A 20866-nucleotide genomic window follows, 5' to 3' on the forward strand; every position below is an offset into this window, starting at 1 on the left:
ATTGCTTCTTCATTGTATACAGCCTTCTTCCAAAATTGATTGAATTCACATTTCATTCAAGATGTTACACACAACAGACCATAATTGTGTGAAGCAACAATAGATAGTTTTGCAAATGTATTGGAAAATAAATCTATGCTAGTTGGAAGTTGTTCATTTGTGTCTTATGAGTACTTTGACCTTATTAGACCTGTGTCAAAGCCACATGTTAGCATTTTAATTTTGCCACGCTGTTGCGTTCGCGTTGCCTCGTAAAACTGGCCAGTAGAATTTATTAAGTGCGATATGATTATAGAGCCCTTTAAATTTTGCCATCTTGTTTCATGTGGCTTTAATTTGCTTGTAGATCTATGTCTTTCTTCGTTCACAACAATAGAGGACTGTCAGCGCTCGAACCCTGCCACCATTAATTCAGAATTCTCATAGTGTACGTGAAGGCGCCATTCCTCCATCAGGACCCTGATATCGTTACCCTGAAATTCGCGCCTCTTGCTGGTGATTTGGCAACCTGATTGGTTCACCCATCATAGCGGCAAGAAGAAAGAAGTTAAAACAACTTTCTCTTTGAAAAGTGGCGAAGAGGCGACCATGAAATTATCCCTAATTCGCAGCGCATGTGGCAACGCCGCTCTTCGAATGCAACATGCCCGACACGGAAGCCGGGTCAGTGGGTTACCGCGGAGATGCCAACCCGTATGCGCCTCTCCATTTCGGGTTACTGTACGGGAGACGAGCGCTACGGCTAACCGGGGAACCAACGCCGAAGTAGCCGAGTACTTCGGGAAAGAGTCGCTCAAACAAGACGGTGCGGACTTCCACCGCGCTCTGAGGTAAAATAAGAATTGAATTGTATTGTTGTATGTTTTTATGGTTCATATGTAGTTTACAACGTCGAGTTGCATTTTATAGCTCGTGTGGTCGGAACTTCCGTTTTGTGTAGCGTTTTGGCTATCCGCCAAACACGCACGTTCTTCGGGTCTGATTACAGGCTTTCCCCGGCTGTTTGCTGATGTAACCTCGCCTTTTGGTTGCCGTCCACATGGTTGTTAATCACTCCAGGGATGTGGGTTGACTCGTATGTCGCCAAAGAACTGTTCTACATTTAGTCATTGAACGTATTAATGTTGTCTTTATGGTCCATTTTAATGTCATATAACTGCGTAGCATGGGGAATTATTGAATTACCAACGCTGAGTTGGTGGGGAAACTGTTTATTTCCCCTCAAACTAATTTATGTGAATTAAAGTAAAATAAAAACTGAACTGAAATGATGTTGCCTTAGAATGAGAGTTTAATGGGTTATTTTCACGTTCATATCTCAAAACAGCCCACAGTAAACAGCCCATAGTACTTAAATTGTACTTACTTAAACTTTACATCTTTTAAATAGTACTCTATACTACCACATGACTTGAAAAAAACTGACAACAGAAAATACAAATGCAAAACACTGCCACCAACTGGTATTCTCCTCTAATTTGAATGATAAAATGCCTGGATCAACGTTTCTCTAGTCATCCAAGTATTTGTAAGGGTTTCTGTTTATTTCTGTCCATAGGCATGTGATTAACAGCACCAAAGAGGCAATGGCAGCTCTGCAAAGAAGGAATCCTGCAGTCCAGCCGTTGCTTGCCATTATACAGGTAGTGCATGTTTAAAAAGAAAAGAAAAAGAAATTGAAATAACCATGGATAAGATTAAATATCACGTTTCCTCTATTTTCAAGGTGGGTGAAGACGACAGCCTGTTGGAGATCAATAAAAAGATAGCAGGAAAGGTAAATCTTGTTCTAACTTTGAATCAATACTTCCCTTTTGCTCTCCATCACAATTCTATCAAAATGATCTTTTAACCACCATGTTCTTTCGCAGGTGGGCTTAAACATCACTCAGATCTGCCTCGCCGTGGATCGCAGCGAAGACGAAGTAAGATAAGCAAAAAGCAGAATACATATTTTTAGCGTGTCCGTGCTTGCTTTCGACATTCCGCTGGCTGTTTGTTTGCTAGCCATGTGATCGACCACATCTGACAGCAAAATCAAATTAGGTGAACTGTGTATCACTGCTCACTCACATGAGACGAAATTGACTTCACGTTGGATCTTGGCCTTTGTCTCAGGCATTGGTCTTATGTGTTTGTGTGAAGCTATAACATTGTGCTTTACTAATCTTTTAAATTAATTTTCCCTATTGCAATTAGTTCTAATGCCATGTGACAATTCGGCATAAGCAGACAAACCATTGCATCCATTCTACAGTTATACTGCTTACTTACTACAACACATGGCAAGTAGTTCACCGTGTGGTGTCTCAATTTCACACACTTGTGTCAGTAAATCATACATTTTGCTGTAAAAGCACTTGCTGTCTTGTAGTTTGAGAATAGCGCAAACCGCAACGCCAAATGGAGGCCATTTATAATACAGTCCTCTGAGTGTAAAATTACCATAATTTCCACAGCGTAAGGCGCAACTAAAAGGCTTAAATTTTCTCAATAGCCCGCGGTGCGCCTTATATATGGATCAATATTGGTTCATCATTGGAAAAAAATGAAATTCCCTTTAGCACAGCTTTACCTGGTTGACGTATAACACGACCCATAACCACTACTACTATTACTACTATTATTACTACTACTACTATTACTACTACTATTATTACTACTACTACTACTATTATTACTACTACTATTATTACTACTACTACTACTATTATTACTACTACTACTACTATTATTACTTCTACTATTACTACTACTATTACTACTACTACTACTATTTCTACTACTACTATTACTACTACTACTATTACTACTACTATTATTACTACTAGTACTACTACTATTACTACTAGTACTACTACTAGTACTACTACTAGTACTACTACTAGAACTACTACTACTACAACTACTATTACTACTATTATTACTAGTACTACTACTAGTACTATTACTACTACAACTATTACTACTACTATTACTACTACTACTATTACTACTACTACTACTACTACTACCACTACTACCACCACTACTACTACTACTACCACCACCACTACCAACTACTACAGCTCCATCTAGTGGATGTATAACACAACCCCCTACTACTACCACTGCCTCTTCTACTTCTACTACTGCATCTTATAATCTGGTTCACCTTATATATGAAACAAATTTCAAGATAGGCCATTCATTGAAGGTAGAGTACCTTCCCCACACGCTCATTCATGTTTACTGATGATTCGGAGTGTTTAGAAAATATTTATCCTAACTAATGTATTGGCTGCATGTAAAGGCGGCCATTGTCTGTTACCTTTATACATGCCTTTAGATATTATCACACGACCCGTCACTTCTTTTCTCTTTCTACATGAATAGATTGTGGAGGAGGTGTTAAAGTTGAACGAGGACCCCAGGGTGCACGGCATCTACCTCCACCTCCCCCATTCTTCGCTCACCAGCCGAGTACTCAACACGCTAAAACCCGAGAAGGATATTGATGGGTAAATACTAGATACATGTTTAAATTACTTTGAATGGAATGTGTTATACACATTTCTATCATTTCCTACATTCTGATGTATTTTAGGGTTGACAACACAATGCTAGCCTCGCCCAAGGGCTAAATGAACTAATTCGATATATGTGCTTCTCTCTTTTACGATAGGATAACATATTTAAACATGGGTCGTCTGGTACAAGGCAACCTAAATGGTGGCTTTGTGCCGCCTCTCGCTAGCGCTGTAGTGGATCTGTTGCAAAAACACGGTAAGTTGATTCTGTCCAGTGTAGTGATTCCAGAGTAGGAATTTAATGACTTGACTTTAAACTGAATAAAGACCACTGAAAGCTGTTAACATTTCCTTCTAGATTTTCCCATTGAAGGCAAAACAGTATTAATGATCGGCGCCGAAGGACCCCTGGGTGTGGCCCTGCAGTGCCAACTGGAAAGAAGTGGAATGGCAGCTCTTAGAAGTCATTGCAATTTCAATAACCTGCAAAGACAGGTCACTTGATATCTTTTGTGGCTAAAAGAAAGTGTTGTTTTAAAGCACATGATGATAAACATATTGACCATTTTGCCAGGTGATGGAGGCTGATGCTGTTGTACTACTAGGTGAAAAAGATCTTCACATTCCCCCCACCTGGATCAGGCCTGGGGCTGCAGTCATCCGCTGGCAGCCCAACATAGACACAGGTATTGTAACAACGCGGGTCTCAAGTTATGGGCTGCAGGCTTGTAAGGATCTATGAGTATCTTTCTCTGTACACGAGTGAAAAATGTTGAGTCTCTTCACAATCTATTGAGAGATGTACAATATGTGTACTTATATTATTTTCAGATGATTCTGCAGTGTCCTCAAAGTCCATCTTGGCGCGTCTCACTGCAGCCTATAGAATACTGGTAAGGCCATTTTGTGAGCCAAAGTGGGCTTTGTATTCTTAATCCATTCTGGCTTTTTGGACCAGAATGTGGTGCAAAGCACCAGCCAGAAGCTCCAGGATCAGCAGTATCGACCTTGGCGTCTGCGTAGCCTCAAACTACAGCCTCTGACGCCTGTACCAAGGTACGTGATGCGCTCGCCCTTTTTAGGGAGAATGGCTTTCAATAATTAACTTGTTGTTAATTTCCGCCAGTGACATCGAGATTTCTCGAGGTCAGACACTTAAGGCAGTGGAGCGGCTGGGTGAGGAAATTGGTCTGTTACCAGAAGAGCTTGAAGTTTACGGCAGGAGCAAAGCGAAGGTTCGTCTGTCGTTGTTAGATCGCCTCCAAGCGCAGCCTGATGGCAAATATGTCCTGGTGGCAGGGTGAGCTTTTTTCTTAATTTTTGATCCTCTTAAATTTTGTCAAATGTGGAACTTAAGTTGTCTTTGTGTTTTCCGTTAGCATAACTCCCACCCCTCTTGGTGAAGGAAAGAGCACCGTGACCATTGGCTTAGTCCAGGCCCTGTCTGCTCACCTGAAGCTCAACTCTTTCGCATGTCTACGGCAACCGTCTCAGGGACCCACCTTTGGGGTCAAAGGTTAGATCAAGAGATTCAGGAAACTTGATGTCACGCTCCATTTATAGTCAATATTATTAAAAAATCGAATACGTATTCCTTAATATTGAAAAAATGTGTCCTGGTCTCTTTTCAAACTTCTGATTGCGCTACTCCTTTTTTGTGTCCAGGGGGCGCTGCAGGAGGAGGATATGCTCAGGTCATCCCAATGGAGGAGGTAAAATCGTAGTGAAGAACTTAAAAATATTGAGAGCAGATCATTTTCAAAGCTCTAGCTCGAAAGAGTTCAGCCAATAGAAATCATACAAAATCAAGGGAATTGACTGTTCAAATGAGTACCAACTATTGGAAAAATATTAATATTTTGATTGTAAACTGTTGTAGTTCAACCTCCATCTGACGGGGGACATTCACGCAATCACTGCTGCCAACAACTTGCTGGCGGCTGCCATCGACGCCAGAATGCTTCACGAGGCGACCCAATCAGACAAGGTGATGTGATCATTTAAAAGTTTTGCATTCAAAACTAAACATTTTATGTTCATCATAAGAAGCTTATTTTTCTTTATTAATAGTTTTGAAATAACTTTTTTGTCTCATTTCTACATTCAAGGCTCTGTACAGTAGACTGGTCCCTTCAATCAATGGAGTAAGAAGATTTTCACCCATCCAGATTGCAAGACTGCGTGTAAGTGGGGTCATTTATTTTTAATCCACAAGGGGTCCTCAGTTATCCTAGTTTAAAATCGCCAACTTTTCCTGTCCTACCAACTGGTAGTTTAAAGGGAAACAGTTTTACGTAGTGTTGTTGAGTAGTGCCTTGATTTTAATGTGGAACAAGTGACATTGTAATTCTTGGAAAGTTGCTTTGTAGAGACTATAAATGTGAATAGGTTTTAATAAATAAGCAGAGACAAGAGTTAAGAGTCCTGGGCAAAACTTTAGTTAACATGTGATAGTCATTAATCAGCCACGCTGTAAGAATGGAACCTTTACTTTCAATAAAATGCGGCAATAAGACACTTCCTAAATTCTAAGTAGGGTCGTATTAACAAAGAATACATTCTGCGGAAGTGACACCACTTCCTCTAACACCTAGCTTTCCTATTTCAGCGTCTTGGCATCAGTAAAAGCGACCCCGAGCATCTCACGCCCCAGGAAGTTAGTTCTTTTGTCCGTCTTGACATCGACCCTTCCAAGATAACCTGGCAGAGAGGTAAAAGAAGAAAAAAAAAACCCATTTAAAAAAAGATGTTTTGTATCAACAGTGCCAGTAGTCATTCCAAGCTGCTCTAACACTTATTATTTTTTCCCAGTTGTTGATACAAATGACCGCTTTTTGAGGAATATCACCGTGGGACAGGGCACCACTGAAAAAGGACAAATTAGAGAGGTTAGTCTTTATCTGCATGATGAGTGGAGCCATTTCTGAAAATATTGACCCTTTTGCACTGTGGGGAAAAAAATCCCAAGTATAGTTCACTCCCATTTCTTCTAACGAAGTCCTGCAGGTAAACACTTCACCTCCAAAGGGAAGCCAGGGAGTTTTAAGTGAAAGCAAACACTTGAAGAAGGGGAAAAATGATACACACATCCACCTGGCATAGCCTCCAAACTGGTTCAGCATATGCTTACATTTATCACCATCAGTTGGTCCATCCTTCACTAGATACACTATAGCCCCTGAGGGCATTCCACCAGGGGAGAGAATAGAAACGTTATGTCAGTTGGTGGCTTGATGTGGTTAAAGTTGTGTTATACATTGGGAACTTGGGTTTTCTCGACTTTCTACCCAGGGGGACGTCCCCACTTGCGCATTCTTGGGCTTACATTTCTTTTGATTTCAATCAGTGGAGTGAAGTGGGTTGGTCAGTTCAAAGTCGTCATATTGAACGTGAGGAAAAAGACCAAGAACTATTTGTTTCATTCCCACAGTTGTGTTGCTACGACAGGCATTCATCAAAGTTAGTATTGTGTAACATATCATTTCAGATGCATCTCTCTCAGATGTGTGTTCTTTAATAACATCTAATCTGCAAACTTTTACACCAGAGCCTCCAAGTTGACGACAAAAATGCATCATTCAACTTGACTGCTCTAGATACTTTGCCTTTTTTGTGGTTCACATTGCGCAAATTGTTATTTCACGCTCCAGACAGGCTTCGACATTGCTGTGGCCAGCGAGATCATGGCCATCTTGGCTCTCGCAGACAGCCTGGGGGACATGAAACAAAGACTGGCGCGCATGGTGGTGGGGACCAGCCGCTCCGGACAACCCGTCACCGCAGAGGACCTGGTGGGTGTTTGATCTTTTGCTGCACCCCCCAAGTGTGAGAACAGAGGACTTCCCCTTGAATTTCATTCAAGTACATTTATCATTTTCAGTATTTAAGTCTTTTTTTTGTGTGACAATCTGCTTCACCATGAATGCAGATGTCCATGATTTACAATGGAACTAGTCAAAACAACATGGTAAATCCAAGCAGTCTTTTTTATTTAAAAAAAAAGGAAAGAAAGAAAACATCTCATATAAGCTCCTCTCAGCAGGTCCAGCCGACGAGGTCAACCGGCTCTGGTTTCCCATGGATGACTGTGGCATGTGTTGTTTCAGGGGTGGAGGAGGCTCCCATATGAAATTACATTAGTCTTTTACCACCTCAGCTTTAAGGATATGGAAACACGGCCTATGACATAATTACCAGAGAACGTTGCTTAAATGAAGTCATTAATCAGCCTAAGGTTGGGCTTGACTCTCGAGTCTCACTTTTTTTTACTTTTGCAAGATATTGTGGAATAGCACTTTGGTGGAGTCCGACATGTCACTGTTTTGGGCCCCATCATAGAAAGACATTTCTCTAGTCAACAGTTGCAGTATAAAATAAACACCCTAAAGGCAACTGTACTGTAAATCACTTGCATAGGAAAATATACACTACTTAGTGAGATGTTTTTTTGCTATCAAATTTCAAAATGACAAAACATTCTGTCAGTTGAACTTAATTTTACTTTTCAAAAATTCAACGCATGCATCCATCCAGCTGGTCATTATTTCATTACCCTCTGCACACCCATGTTGAAGTCTACAAATGGAAAAATAAGTTTCTTGATTCAATTACAACTGGCATTTTACCAGTCCTCTTTATCATGCTGTTCACATTTTGACATCATGAGACCCAGATCAAGCGATGTCCAACAGGATGCTTTGAGAGAAAAAGGAGGACACTGAATTTAGGGTTTCAAACTGTGTCATAGATAGGTTCACAACAGATAAAATGAAAGAATTACAAATGAGTACGGAATTGGGTGAAAAAAATCACTGTTGAGAATTTTCAGTTCTTCTTGAGAGGTAAAGAGTTACATATCTTTTATTCAAAGTAGATAACCATTGGCCTCATGCTTGTGTCTCCCATCAGGGTGTGAGCGGAGCGCTAGCTGTGTTAATGAAGGATGCCATCAAGCCCACCCTGATGCAAACCCTAGAGGTGAGCGCTCGTGCGTCACAAGCACTCGTCTTAAGCGGTCCACGCCCTTTTGTGCTGAGCTTCCTCTGATGAATATCTCCGAAAAATAAACAAGGTAGTGGTACAAGGGGAAATTGAAAGGTCCTCGCCCCTTTGCCCTCTTGCTGTCAAGACACATGACAAAAGTGCTCCACAGAGAGCTCTTAAAAGATGATATATTGACTTTCCTCAATTTGAGAGGGAGTTAGACGGTTAAATACCTTCCCATCTTGCTCATGTCGCAGCAGATGTCAGACACAGACATTTCATTTTTTAGTGAACTGTAAAGCCACAATTTCTTGTAATGTCAGCTTTACATTTTGTTGACGCTAGACTAAAAGAATGGTTAGAAAAGACTAACTTCTTTGACACAAGGCTCCTACAAAATTGCCCCAACTAAATTGTAACAGAGTTTGCTGGAACATTATGTCACAAAACTCGGAGGTTTGCAAGATACCACTTTTATAATACAAATCAATCAACTCAGCATTCTTGGTGAAATTGCCTTTAATCATTATCATTCCCTAATTTTATTAGAGTTGAGATGGCTCCTGATAAATCTTTTGAAACAGGTTCATCATACATCTCAATGGCAGTAATGGTAATCATTATTTAACCATTTTCTGTATTCCCTGTCTTTAGCTTTTTCTGGCTAAACTGCATTGTTCACCACAGTGTTTGTTTTAGGGTCAACTTTTTGCTTGTTTGGAATGTCCCAGATTGTCTGTTTTTGGCAGCGCTGTGGGAGCGGAGTGTGCGTGCAGCAGAGATGCGATAACTTTTTTTCCCCCCCTGTTTTTTCGGAGGAAGCGTTGCGGTCCTGTTGTGCGAGCCGTTTCCTGTGATTCTGGCCTGAAAGTTGGTATCGTGACCAGCGGGGCCTCTGTGCTTCGTGTGAATTTTCCATCCAGCGTAAACCGCCTGGGTGCTTTGTGCTTATTTTTATTTTTTTTGATAAATATGGAACCCCCATTTTTGTGTGTTTTAACACAATGTTCATGTTAAAAAGTAGTGTGCATCAGTGTAAAAGTTGAGTCCATTTCCATATCACACACTACATGTGGGATGTCACGGCCTAATCACATTTGTGATGCTGTTAATATTGTGCAGTAGAGGAAATTGTGGCAACGTCCTGTTTTGTCCGTGACCTCCATTTCTTTCCCCCTAAATCCTCACATCCATCCGTTGAACAGTTGGCGTACTTTTAGTTGTTTTTCATCACTTTACCGCTGCACTTTTCATGAACTGATTAGCTGCCCTTGTAAATGTTATTAGATGTTCAATTCATATAAACTGTAGGACTGGCTTTAAATGCAGATTGTTTTTTAGTGCCATTGACGATGCTAGATGTCCAATCCATTTGAAGTGGAAGAGGCTGGCAGTGAATGATTGCTTCTGACACTTCCAGTTACAATGGCTTGGACATTGATTGCAAACGTGATCAATGATTTAGGAAGAGGATAGCCTCCTCTGACGTGGATCTGTTCACGTAAACAGTGGGAGGGAATCCAAACAAAAGCCCTGAAAATGTTTTCCGTTTTCCTGCTGCAGTCTAACAATGGCTTGTTTAGCTCCATTTGTCTTGAAAATTTCCTCATCTGCAGGAGACCAATGTAATTATTTGAAAATGTGTGCACGCAGTGTTATGGTTCGGCACTAATGTATCATCTCCGTCATTGTATTACTTTGCTGATTAATTAGGACTAATTGTGTAGTGTCCGTTTTAGCTCAATATTAAGGAGTTTATTATTTACATTTGGAATAACAGGGGAAAATGCAAAAAATGGTACTGAATATATAGGTTAAACAGTAAACATGTTTTTTTAATCTATTTATTTTATCCAGTGCATATAACTTACTTTTATGGGGCGCATAATTTGATGCAGAGGGTCGTATCTGTCCCCTGGGTCTTGAGTTTGTGCCTTTCATAGATGCCAAATATCCACGGTAAAAGATATAGCTGGCAATAAATAAGCTCTGGTTCCTTTTAAGAATTTAAGAATTGTGTTACACATCAGATTAAACACTTGCCGAGCTTTTGTCAGATCGGCAAACCCTTAATTTTCCATCAGTTTCTATAACCAGAAGAAACAAACTGGCAGGCTCCTTTGAAGCCTTTTTTTGAACCCACTGTTTCGGCACTGTATGTGCCGCAAGCCCACACTGAGACACTTGTCACCAATGCTGTCCTCAACTTGTCGTATGAAAGAAAAGGTCCTTTCCAATTTAAACCGAGTCGCGAGTTGCCGTTGGTTACGCTGTCCGACTAAACGCTGGTGTGTCTTGTGCTCCCCTCGCCATTGTTGCAGGGTTCGCCAGTGTTTGTCCACGCCGGGCCATTTGCCAACATCGCCCATGGCAACTCTTCGGTCCTCGCAGACAAGTTGGCTTTGAAGTTGGTCGGACAGGACGGCTTTGTTGGTGAGTGCACACACACGGTCTGTGCATACAGATCAAGCGTGATCCATATAATGTTCAATAATGGTGATGCAGACACATTTGAATTCCGTCCAGCCCTAAACTTGTAATTGTTTCCCTCGTCTCGCAACCTTTAGCCCACATTCACCTCTGTTACTGTAGTATCGCTATCCGGTGACGCTTTCTAGGAAACCAGTGGTAAGATTGCGTAAAAACAGACAGTACAGAGGAAGGAAGTAAAATGATCATCTTAAGAGCCTCAGGAATTCTGGGGTAAGCCACTCTAATCCCTTCAACGCCAAGGCATACATGACTATTGCCATTTTTATCTGTCCATCTATCCATCTGCCCTTGTTGTCTACATTTACTTTGGCTGCAGAAACATGTTTGGAATGCGTGTATGTGTGTTGGCAGGCCTTCGCAAGCACTATTCAACTATTTCTATGTATACGTTCAGCTTCTGTGCGTGAGCAATAACAGGTAAACAATATTTTTAAAGGGCTTAACACGTGCAGTCAGCTGTTGAGAAGTTGGCAGCGTAAAAAGCAAAGCAGACACGTAAGAATTTGCTTGTTTTTCATTAGTCGAGCTCATAGCCAACCTTCGTTGTCTGATAATGTGGTGAAAAGTATGTATATCATTTCATAAAAATAAAATGCTGATGGGAGATTTAAGAATAAATCATTAACTCTTAACTTTACTTTTTTAAAATGCTATATTTAAAATATATATTTAAATATTAATGTCATTTTGTGAATGTTTTACTGGACAACAACTATGATTTAAAAAAATGTAAAAAAAAGTTTGAATAATTTGTACTCTATTTTCATAATGCCAGTCAAAAGTCAGTCGATGAATAAGAAATATTTAAAATATATATTAAAATATTAATGTCATTTTGTGAATATTTTACTGGACAACAAATATGATTTCAAAAATGTAAAAAAAAAGTTTGAATAATTTGTACTCTATTTTCATAATGCCAGTCAAAAGTCAGTCAATGAATAAGAGAAAAAATATGCTTTTGGGTATTTTTAAAGGTCATACACCATCTGTCTTTAATGCTCTCACGTTCAATAATTTAATTGAATAAACACAACATTTGGGTCTGGACAAAATTAAACAGGATGTCATCGAGCCTTACCTGTCTGCGTGATTGTTACTCGACACTCGGGTATGTAAGGAACTCGACCTCCCGCCTGTTCGCCGCCCCCCCTGCTCCCACAGCAGCTGGCATGCATGATGACCCCCAAGCAAACAGACTTCCTTCCACACTCGTTAGCTTGCTGCGCAACCTCAATATTCAGTGTTCAAAAGGAAGATGAAAAATTGTGTTTACTTTAGCAAGACAGCCACCAGTCAAATTATATTATCAGGTCATAAAGCGATCACATTTAGTTTTTTCGCAGTTGCCTTTTGTTGCATAGCTTGATGATAGAGAAGCCCACTAGTGGCCCACCATGTTTTTTTAAAAGAAAAAGAATAAATACAAATATGTCAAGTTGACAGGAGTTTTCAAGCTAGCACAATATTTTTGCCTATCCTTGCGTTTCATTTTTCATCCACTGTTGGCCCGCCAGGTGTATAAAGCATTGGGATAAACCATGGGTAGGTGTGAAGGAGAAAAAATCAGGGGAAGAAAAGTGTTTACAAGTTTAGGCCCCTCGCAGTCAAAAATGAACTCTTGATGAACTCTTGATGAACTTACTGAAAGATGTCTGAGGGGTGGGCGTGTGGTAAAATTCATGGCCGCACTTCATCAGAGTCTGTATTATTGTTTGTCATTGTGACTAAAGTGAAGCAGTCCGCTAGATGTAATCCCCACATTCCAGCAAGGGAGTGTTTTATATTATTACTATAGATTTGAGTCTTCCCAAGTCTGGTTAAGAAAAATTGTCTGGGCTTGGCCCTGGTAAATCTAAAAGTTAAATCTGATTTGCACTGAGTAGGTGATGATGATAGTGTGACAAGTACTGAATTTTCCTATTCCACGATTTGCCTTCATGATACTAATTCTATTGAAGTTATGATCCCTCGCCCTCTCCAAATCTTGTGATCATGTTCACATGAATGTGATTTTCATTTGTCGACCCACCTCTGCAGCATATATGAAGAAAACGCATTCAAGTGTTCTTTTTGTGTTGACCACCTTATTTTGATTTTAGATGGATAAATCGCTTATTTTGCGCGGAGGTCAGCGATCTACCCCTGTGACTAGAAAAAATCACGATGCATTTACGAGGGGGTTTCCGTCTTGTCCGATAGTCAACATGAGGCCATAAAGTTATGAATGGTATCTGAAAATCATACATAACGATTAGATTATTTTGTTTACTGTTTAAACTTTTATGTCTCCTTAGGACTTTTTCGTTTTGTATTAGGCTGCTTGCAAGGAGCATTTTAAAACTGTTTTGTGATTCTCTACTGATTCCTCAAATCTATTTTCTTTATTGAAACGAACTGAAGTTCACATTTTTAGTCAATTTCAGTTGGATTCACTTGTAAGTCAAGGTCCCAATGTTCCCTAAGCATGTGAGGTAGGTTTGAACATTTAGCAGGCTTTAGTTGTGAAATTCATCTCTGTACTACGTCAAGATTGAGTCAGACAAGCAATGTTGTTGCAGCGGTATCGCTCACGTCCACTATGCATGCATGCATGCATGCACGCACGTAGAGCCGTTCAACACATGGCAGAAATCTTATCTCAACAAGGCCACTGTGCCAGGTGGACTATACATTTGCTTTACTTGGCCTGCTCTAAGAGGTCCTTCTAATCGGAGGCTCCGTGATACTTTGAGGACCTACGGTCAAATATCACTACACTAACTTAATGCTAACACATAATGGTAAAACCTATTTGAACATAAAAAGTGTTGTACATTCACACGCATAGTCAGTGAATATAATATATATATTTTTTATTTATCCTTTGTGTAAAAACGGACTCGTTTTCTTCCAGTTTCCTGAGGCATTAAGAGAAGTGGTTAAGACAAGGCAATAGTATTCTAACTAAATACGTACCGTGTTCCCTGCAGTGACCGAAGCCGGCTTTGGCGCAGACATTGGCATGGAGAAGTTTTTCAACATCAAATGTCGGACTTCCGGTTTGAGGCCCAACGTGGTGGTTCTGGTCGCGACCGTTCGGGCTCTGAAGATGCACGGCGGAGGCCCCAATGTAAGTCCAGACAGCACGCCTTCATTCCAAGACAAAGCAACCACCATTGTGGTGTCACTTTGCCCACTGGCATCCTGACAACAGTTTTTAGTGGCCATGTTATGCGAGAGTATTTGAAGTTACAGAAACCACACTTTTGTATTTTTGGACAATCATGCTGTTAAGTAACTGTGCCAAATTGAGTTTGAGAGATGACTGAAGTTTCTTTATGTAGATCCAACTGAAATAACAACTGATTAAGTGCACGCATGCAGGGTGAGATTGAATTAAGGCCCTGAAGCAGGAAACGGTCTAAATGCGCTACAGATGTCCGGAAGGACTAAGAGATGAACTGATGATAGTTAGGTGATAAAATTTGACTGACTTCTCATGTGCATTCTGACTATTTTCTTCATTAATGCAATTTAAATTCACTTTACAGATAAGTACGTTGTGCACATATGTTGTCTCTCACCAAAATGCCAAAATGAATTATGAACCTGCAGTACATAAATTCAGCTTTGAGTTTTCTTTTGTAAAATTTGATGAGTCAAATCTATTGTGCTTCGAGACAGATCTTTTAAAAAAAACTCCATGACCTTCACTCTTTAGAAAATTTAAGAAAATGGTACCCAATTGATTCAGTCATGTATAATTCTATATTTTTCTCAGGTATCAGCCGGGGTGCCACTTCCAAGAGAATACATTGATGAGGTACAAAACTTTTAAATTTGGATCTTATTCAGATGTGACACTTGCATTCAATAATTTAATTTGTCTCCACTTGTTGATTTCATGTAGGCAGTAAGGTCAGGATGTTTTCGGCTCAATTAAACCTCCTAAAACCCACGAGGCCGGGAAAGACTTCAATTATAAATCAGTCGCTTGTTTGCTTATGTAACATAGTTTGGCAGGGAAGGAGGTTTGGAGCGAATCCGTAACATTTAGCTAAACGGCTTTGAAAACTGAAATTTTACTTCATTTGGGCAATTTTCTGGCTTTCAGTGAGTGACGTGAGATAGCATCCACCTGTTCATTCAGTTTGCCTGCTAATGCGATAATGACTGGTTAGAGATGAAACCACCTTTGAATGTGGTTTTCCTCCAATGTGGGTTTGGTCTTAGGGGGAGGTGTGTGTAAATTCCCCCTATAGCTGGCTGCGATCAAACGCTCTCACAAGCAGATTTGGCTGACTAAATAATGTATCTTAATTGTCAAGCTTGTAATGAGAACCAGAAGTTGTTGAAGAAAGCAGAGCCGGTGAAATGAATTTATGAGACGTGGGTGTAACAATGTGCTGTTCGTGTGCTTAACAGTCTGTACCAGACTCCCACAACTTCCACACTTCAAAAATATGTTACATGATGTTAGTAGTATACTGGAACAGAAAAACATAAATGATCAAACTCCCCCAACAATAACATGTGCTTTTGCTTGTAATGTGTTGATTTTGTTCTTATGATTTATAGCCTCTGCTTGTACTGTGGTACAAAATTCCTTTGTATATGCCATTTTAAATCCACATCAATGGTTTCTGTGTGGTTCTCTTGCAGAATCTCTCTCTCGTTGAAGGTGGTTGCCTCAGCAATCTGAAAAAGCAGATAGAGATAGCTCATCTGTTTGGTGTCCCAGTTGTGGTGGCACTCAATGTTTTCAAGTGAGAATAATATTCCTTTACTGCTTTTACCCGTTCAACATTTTTTGGCCGCGCTGCTGACATTGAGCCTTCTAGGACGGACACCCAGGCAGAGATCGACCTCGTTTGTCAGCTCGCCAAAGAGTGTGGGGCCTCCGATGCAGTGCCGTGTCACCATTGGGCACAGGGTGGGCGAGGGTCGGTGGACCTCGCCCAGGCAGTGAAAAATGCCTCAAACAAACCCAGCAACTTCCAGTTCCTCTATGACATTGAGGTGAGAGTGGGGTTGCGATTTATGGGAAATTCATGGTAAATATCCACTAGATGTTGAGATGAATTCCCTTTACTTGTCATTGAATTTTATCGGAATATAACAAAGACACTTTACTTTTTCATTGCGTAGATTCCAACACTTTACACAATTTTTGGATATCATCTTTTTGTGTTTGTTTGAGGATTGGCATCTAATACAGATAATTCTGATGTTAAAAAAAACATCAGCTGGTTTGAGTTAGCGTGCCTGGAAAGTCGTGACTCCAATTTACTTATCCTGTGATGGTTGTGTGCACCCCTATTTACAGTATGCATCTCAATGTTTGCCGTGCATCCAACAACAGGAATATAATGTACTGTTGTCAAACAACATCAATTCACTTACCTCCCTCCATCTAAAATAAAGAGGAGGGGAGGGCTGACACAATTGTTTCCATGCTTATTTAACATTGTGCCGTGAGCAAGTTGAATTGGTCCTTTACATTACTTTCTGACTCTCTTGTCACATGAATGCTTGTTCACTAAATGTAATCCCCTCCCCCCCATTTCAAATCTTGTTTTTCTTGAACTTCATAGATGCCAATTGTGATGAAAATTAGAACCATAGCCCAAAGGGTGTATGGCGCCGATGACATTGAGCTGTCCCCTGAGGCTGTTGACAAAATAAATTACTATAATCAACAGGTGACATTGTTATTGCTAGACAACCGTCGTTTACTCAATTTAAATGGACTTACCCCATTGTTTTTCTCTTAAAGGGCTTTGGTTCTTTACCAATCTGCATGGCCAAGACCCACTTGTCTTTGTCTCACATGCCGGCTAAGAAAGGCACACCAACCGGATTCATCTTGCCAATAAGAGACGTTCGCGCCAGTATCGGGGCTGGCTTCATCTATCCCCTCGTCGGAACGGTATGTATAATCATGGTCGTGGCAAAGGTCGCATCATCTATTGAATTAACATTGTTAATAGCATGGAAACATAATCAGTCAGTGCGAGACATGATAGTTAAATGGCCCTGATTTTGCAGTAAATGACAGTGAACGAGTTCATTCATCCACAATATTTGTGCCATGTGTGTTTCCGGCCAGCCGTTTAGAGCGCAATGGAGCCTCTTGGTTGGTAATGGGCTCAAGCAGGAAGGCAGTAGGTTCCCTAAACATTTCCACTCCTGCTGTTTCACCACGATTGGCCTCAGGGTTGAGCTCTGATTAGCTCGGTGAAGAGGTGTCGAGCGCCGGGCACGCCGGGAAGGGGTGGGGGTGTCTCGAAATGGCTTCTGCGTCAGTCTATCGACTTTGCCTTTGATGTACCGTGGCCCGCGGAGTCACTGGGATATTGGCGACCCTTGAACTGTGACTCTCAACCCAAACATAGTCTGCTAGAAGTTCTTTGAACTATTTGCTCAATAAACAGACCTGGCAAAATAATAGTACCCAGTCATAACTCTAGGTAATATTTGTATGAAAAACACTTCAAGTGCTCTTTTCCTTTGAAGCCCTGATTGTTATAATGGGTTTTGACAGTGTACTTTACTCTAATGCCCTCACATGTGAGAAACAAGAGCAACAGTAGCGGGAAATGATTGACCTCTGCTTTTACAAGTTACTATAGATGCCGCAAAATGGCGACAAAGCACTTAAAACGCAGAAAAACATTACCTCTTCCCTATAAACGACTGTGTTAAATTATGAATTATTCAACACATACGGGCCCTCATTACAACATCATGACAAGCGAGCACAATATGGCATACAGATAATTAAATGTGTTCCTAAATCTAGTCCAATTTCCAAAATAACTCTGTAATTGAAATTCCCTGAAGCCCTAAGCTGTTTTGTAGCTGGAGCAATGGGAACCCAACTGTTAAGTCCCCTCCGACTCCAGGACGGGGAAATATCCGACCAATCCGGGTGTGGCGAGGGAGGGTTCAGCGTGAGAGCAGGGGGACATTAGCTGCTGGGAAAAAGGGCTAAGGGGTCTTTGCAGGGTGAAGAATCAGGAAGGGGACTGATGTCATTCTAGTGAAATGTGGGGAGGGTTCAAAAGCAGAACAATAGAACACTGCAGAGTTCATATCCCGTGGCCTCAACTCCAAGCTCCTCGGCTTGATTGAAAGCCTCCTTCGTAAGCAACAGATTTCTCATGCCACAAACCGTTGACGCAAAAAAAAATCATATGAACAGAATCCACTTGAGATGGACGTAGAACTTCAGTTTTCATTTTTGTGGTGAAAATCCCGCAGGAGCTGTAAATATTGGTGTCTTCACACCTGACCTGAGTTTTGACAGCACATTTTATAGCTTTTTCTTGAATTACCAGTATTTATTACTTGTAGACCATACTGTATAATCCATATGTTGATCAAACCCAAACAACTTCCAATGTCTGTTGCCAAACAAAGTATGTCTGTTTAAAACTTGATTCCAACTCAAGTGCAACCATCTGCCAGAGTCTCAAATCAAAAGCGCTTTTATGGAGTTTTCTGGCGATCGCATGAATAGTCTGATGGTTTAATCAATTGTTTACGGTGGAATTTGATTCTATAATACCCGGTTGCTACTTGTAGAGACTGTTCTTCACAATTAATCTGCAATCCTCTGTGTATTCTCAGACAAAGACCCGCTGTGATTTCAGAACTCAATGGGGGGATTTAAGAGGTCAAGTAGAGGATCCAACTTTGGCTTTGCACTTTTTTGCGAGGACTTTCCCCAGACTTTGACAGTGTGTTAGACTTGGTTGAATTTCCTATTTTCTTGGTATCTTTCAACTAAAAGTAGTCAACCTCATCTTTGCCATAGGCCTATTGTCAACTGTGCGGGCTAAATCTAGCCAAATTCTGGACTAGTTAGCATCCGCAGACATTGCGGCTACTTGGCTAACGCTGTGACGTCAAAAGAGGAACTTGGGTTTAAGTAGTTTCCCTATTCTTAGGTGATCTAATATGTTCAATTTGATAAAGATAGGTGACATTATTGAATTCCTTCAAGCCATCTCACTCGTTGAGTCATGTGCGGTTTGAAGAGTCAGATCAGTTTGATCTCAGGAGTAGTCATCGGCCTTTATGCAGCGACTACCCCCTTCCATTTTGTTTACTTGAATTGCCGCCTTTCCTCGTGCAGGAAATTGCCCAGTCACTTCCTCCCTGCCTCATTTTCACTAATGGTCTCGTAAAGCTGGTCCTAGGTCACGAGCGAGAGGCATGCCAAGAATGCTTCCAGATCCTTTTCCCATTCCCACCCTCTTGGTCAGACACTTGCTCATCGCAGATTGGTTCTGCTGTTCTCTCACGTTCCTTCTAGTGATTCAATCAACTCTTCTAACAAAAGGAAAGCTTTTGTCAGTTTGCTCTTGTAAGAGTGAAATAGCCTCAACGCCAACTTTTCTGCCTAGTGTTGTGGGGACACTGTTAATATAAGATAGAGCTATTATCTAAATTGTAATCCTAATTTTTATGGGAAACTGAATTCTGCCATGCATTTATTTATTAAGAAGTGTTGATGCCAAAGCCCCAGTCAAATTTGATTGGACATTTATTGCTATCAATGACGGTGAAACATAATGGCTCGTTGGCAGCCTTCCCAGTTGAATTGTAATTGATGTCTATCTTCTTCAATGACAGCGAATGAGTTGACAACAATTCCAAATAACGAGTAACATGTTTGTCTTAAATGTTTTGGAGCAAACTGCATCTCAATTTCATCCTTTCCTTGACTTTCAGATGAGCACCATGCCCGGCCTGCCGACTCGACCGTGTTTCTACGACATCGACCTCGACCCAGTCACTGAGGAGATCACGGGACTCTTTTGATCGTGTCGACATCCTCACAGGAAAATGTTTGGCGATGAGCTCAAAATATGTATGTTATATGAGGCTTAAATGTATTCACCTCTCTTACCGTGATGGGTAACGATGAGTGAGAATATACTGTAAGTGAGTCAACGAAGCCGTTTTATCCTAGTCAATCAGCATGAGGGGTTTGTTTTGAACATTATTGATCTTTTCCATAATGCTCCACTTACTTTCCAGTCCACACCATTCTCTGCTCAATATTGGAGCATTTCCAAAGACCTTAATCATCTGCGCACCGACAATAGATGAGACAATACACTTAGAGATACTACATTACACAAGCTGGTTCTGAAATGCGTCATTCTGTGCCCCCCTACTCCTAACCCTGCAGGAATCAGGATGCTTACTGCATGTACAATCGAGATGAATCACTGATGGGAAATGCTCAGCATTTGTTCCCATCGGTCCATTTATATGTTATGCTGAATTTGCACGCGCGTGTAATAATGCCAAAGATAACGCAAACCTCTACTTTCATGTGTTCTAATCTTTATTTTAATCTTCTTTCAGCTGTTACTGAAATAATGCTGCTTTTTATACAGGCTGTGAGCTTTTTTTACACAACTCAGGCACACAAGCAGCCTTTGCGTTAACTCTTTAGTTGCCATCGATGGGGTTGACATCCATCAAAGGCAAGCAATGAGTTAGATATCCTTTGGGTTCTTGCTCGACTCTTAATCTTACAGCCATCTTCATATTGTTATGTTTTATGTGACAAGGTCATAACCTGTGTTATATCTCATTGCATGCCCAATGCAGTCACTGGGTCATTTATTTAAACCAAATTTTATTCCATTATGATTTATTCATCTCAAAAGGAAACATTTTGTTATCCATACTATTTGTTTTTCACTCAGAGACTGTATGAATTGTGAATGAGGCTTTAAGTATTATTCCCAATGAATGCAGGTGTATGTTCATCATGGTTTAAGAAATACACTAATCTAAACTATCTAAACTGTGTATTTGTGTTCTTTCTTGATGGAGTCACTATTGTGTTTGTACTCGCCAATAACATCTTTTCTTAT

General features: G+C 40.6%; 1 protein-coding gene across 2 annotated transcripts; it reads left to right on the forward strand.

Moving 5' to 3' along the window:
• Positions 1 to 443: 443 nt before the first annotated feature.
• On the forward strand, positions 444 to 20796 carry mthfd1l (methylenetetrahydrofolate dehydrogenase (NADP+ dependent) 1 like). 2 transcript variants are annotated; one of them, XM_077586521.1, is made up of 27 exons: positions 444 to 830; positions 1559 to 1643; positions 1727 to 1777; positions 1872 to 1925; positions 3376 to 3500; positions 3665 to 3765; positions 3868 to 4004; positions 4084 to 4195; positions 4341 to 4402; positions 4468 to 4565; positions 4636 to 4809; positions 4889 to 5025; positions 5175 to 5221; positions 5389 to 5496; positions 5618 to 5692; positions 6118 to 6220; positions 6321 to 6397; positions 7160 to 7300; positions 8418 to 8486; positions 10814 to 10925; positions 13958 to 14097; positions 14749 to 14790; positions 15630 to 15733; positions 15809 to 15986; positions 16562 to 16669; positions 16744 to 16896; positions 19707 to 20796. In XM_077586521.1, the coding sequence occupies exons 1-27, from the start codon at positions 589 to 591 to the stop codon at positions 19794 to 19796; spliced, it is 2925 nt and encodes a 974-aa protein (XP_077442647.1). In that variant the 5' UTR covers positions 444 to 588; the 3' UTR covers positions 19797 to 20796. The 2 variants fall into 2 exon arrangements, with proteins under 2 accessions (XP_077442647.1, XP_077442648.1); XM_077586522.1 differs by lacking the exons at positions 444 to 830; positions 1559 to 1643; positions 1727 to 1777; ... (10 more) ...; positions 5389 to 5496; positions 5618 to 5692 and adding an exon at positions 5821 to 6041.
• The last annotated feature ends 70 nt before the right edge of the window (positions 20797 to 20866 follow it).

The sequence above is a fragment of the Stigmatopora argus genome, chromosome 19 (genome assembly GCF_051989625.1).
Source record: "Stigmatopora argus isolate UIUO_Sarg chromosome 19, RoL_Sarg_1.0, whole genome shotgun sequence".
Classification (NCBI taxonomy): Eukaryota; Metazoa; Chordata; class Actinopteri; order Syngnathiformes; family Syngnathidae; genus Stigmatopora; species Stigmatopora argus.